Source organism: Calidris pugnax, unplaced genomic scaffold (assembly GCF_001431845.1).
Source record: "Calidris pugnax isolate Ruff unplaced genomic scaffold, ASM143184v1 scaffold509, whole genome shotgun sequence".
In the NCBI taxonomy this organism is placed as follows: Eukaryota; Metazoa; Chordata; class Aves; order Charadriiformes; family Scolopacidae; genus Calidris; species Calidris pugnax.
In genome coordinates, this window is record NW_015091207.1 from 1,386 (window position 1) to 3,106 (window position 1,721).

General features: G+C 53.2%; 1 protein-coding gene across 1 annotated transcript; it reads right to left on the reverse strand.

Annotated features, from left to right (window-relative positions):
* Positions 1–444: 444 nt before the first annotated feature.
* On the reverse strand, positions 445–1,410 carry LOC106898502 (olfactory receptor 14A16-like). Its single transcript, XM_014959783.1, has one exon. It carries the CDS (start codon positions 1,408–1,410, stop codon positions 445–447), a length of 966 nt encoding a protein of 321 aa, XP_014815269.1.
* Between the last annotated feature and the right edge of the window lie 311 nt (positions 1,411–1,721).

Sequence of the window (1,721 nt, forward strand, 5' to 3'; positions counted from 1 at the left end):
TGAGCCAGGAGTCCTGCACCCCCTCCCCAGGCTTCTCATACCCCCTGAGCTGGTGGTGCTGCTCTGCAGAGCAAGTGGGCTGTGGTGCCCAGGGTCACGCTGGTCAAGCTGGGAGGTGGAACCAGCTCAGGGCAGCTACTGACCCCCCCAGCCCACACCCAGATGCTGACTCTGCAGCTCCAGAGAAGATGACAGAGAAGGGGTCTTGGACAAAGACATCTGTGCAGGATCTTTATTTGGTTTAAACACAAAGAGAGAATAGCTCCTGATTTACAAAAAGTCTCTGGGTCACGCAAGACAGGAATATACTGACATGGAAATAGGATAAAGAATAACCCTTCATTAATTTTGTGGACAGCAAGAACACAACCAAGAGAAGCTAAAAATGAAAGAAACAAAGCCAAAAAACCTACCAAAGACAGGGTGGGCCTGTAATGAGTTACATTACGAGCGATGTGCAAAAGCTGATGGGGGTTTCACTGCTGCTTCTGAAAAGCAACCAGTCATTAGTTTCCTTAGGGCATCCTTGAGCTCCTGGTTCCTCATGCTGTAGATGAGGGGGTTCAGAACTGGAGGCACCACTGAGTACTGAAATGACACCAGCAGGTTCAGGGAAGGGGAGGAAATGGAGAGGGGCTTCAGGTAGGCAACCATGCCAGAGGTGATAAACAGGGAGACCACGGCCAGGTGAGGAAGGCAGATGGAAAAGACTTTGTGCCGTCCCTGCTCTGAGGGGATCCTCAGCACGGCCCTGAAGATCTGCACATAGGACACCACAATGAAAACAAAACAACCAAACACTAAACAGATACTAACCACAACAAGGCCCACCTCCCTGAGATAGTTTGAGCAGGAGAGCTTGAGGATCTGGGGGACTTCACAGAAGAATTGGTCCACAGCATTGCCCTGGCAGAGGGGTAGGGAAAATGTACTGACCGTGTGCAGGAGAGCAGTGAGAAACCCAGTGCCCCAGGCAGCTGCTGCCATGTGGACACAAGCTCTGCTGCCCAGGAGGGTCCCGTAGTGCAGGGGTTTGCAGATGGCAACGTAGCGGTCATAGGCCATGACGGTGAGAAGGGAAAACTCTGTTGCAATCAAGAAGACAAACACCAAGAGCTGGGCAGCACATCCCCAGTAGGAGATGGCCCTGATGTCCCAGAGGGAGTTGGCCATGGCTTTAGGGATAATGGTGGAGGTGGAGCCCAGGTCAGTGACAGCAAGGTTGAGGAGGAAGAAGTACATGGGGGTGTGGAGGCGGTGGTCACAGGCGATGGCAGTGATGATGAGGCCGTTGCCCAGGAGGGCAGCCAGGTAGATGCCCAGGAAGAGCCAGAAGTGCAAGAGCTGCAGCTCCCGTGTGTCGGCAAATGTTAGGAGGAGGAACTGGGTGATGGAGCTGCCGTTGGACATTTCCTGCCCCCGAACCTGAGGACCTGTCAAAGGATGAAAAAGCAGTGACAAGTGAGGACTCACTTCTCTGAGCAAAACCAATTCCATTTATTGCAGGCACCCCCACATGACATCTGTTCTACCAGGAAGACTCTTGTGCACCTCCCTTGCTTGAGCTTACTCTTGTCCTGGCTGAGGGTGCAGTGGGGAGCAGGTAACTCTGCTGTGGGCTCCAGAGGACTCAGTCCTGCTCTGCACCAACGAGCAAAGAGGAACCAGGAGTGATCTCCGGTGAAATCCACCCTTGAGATCCCAGAGGTCTCAGCATTGAC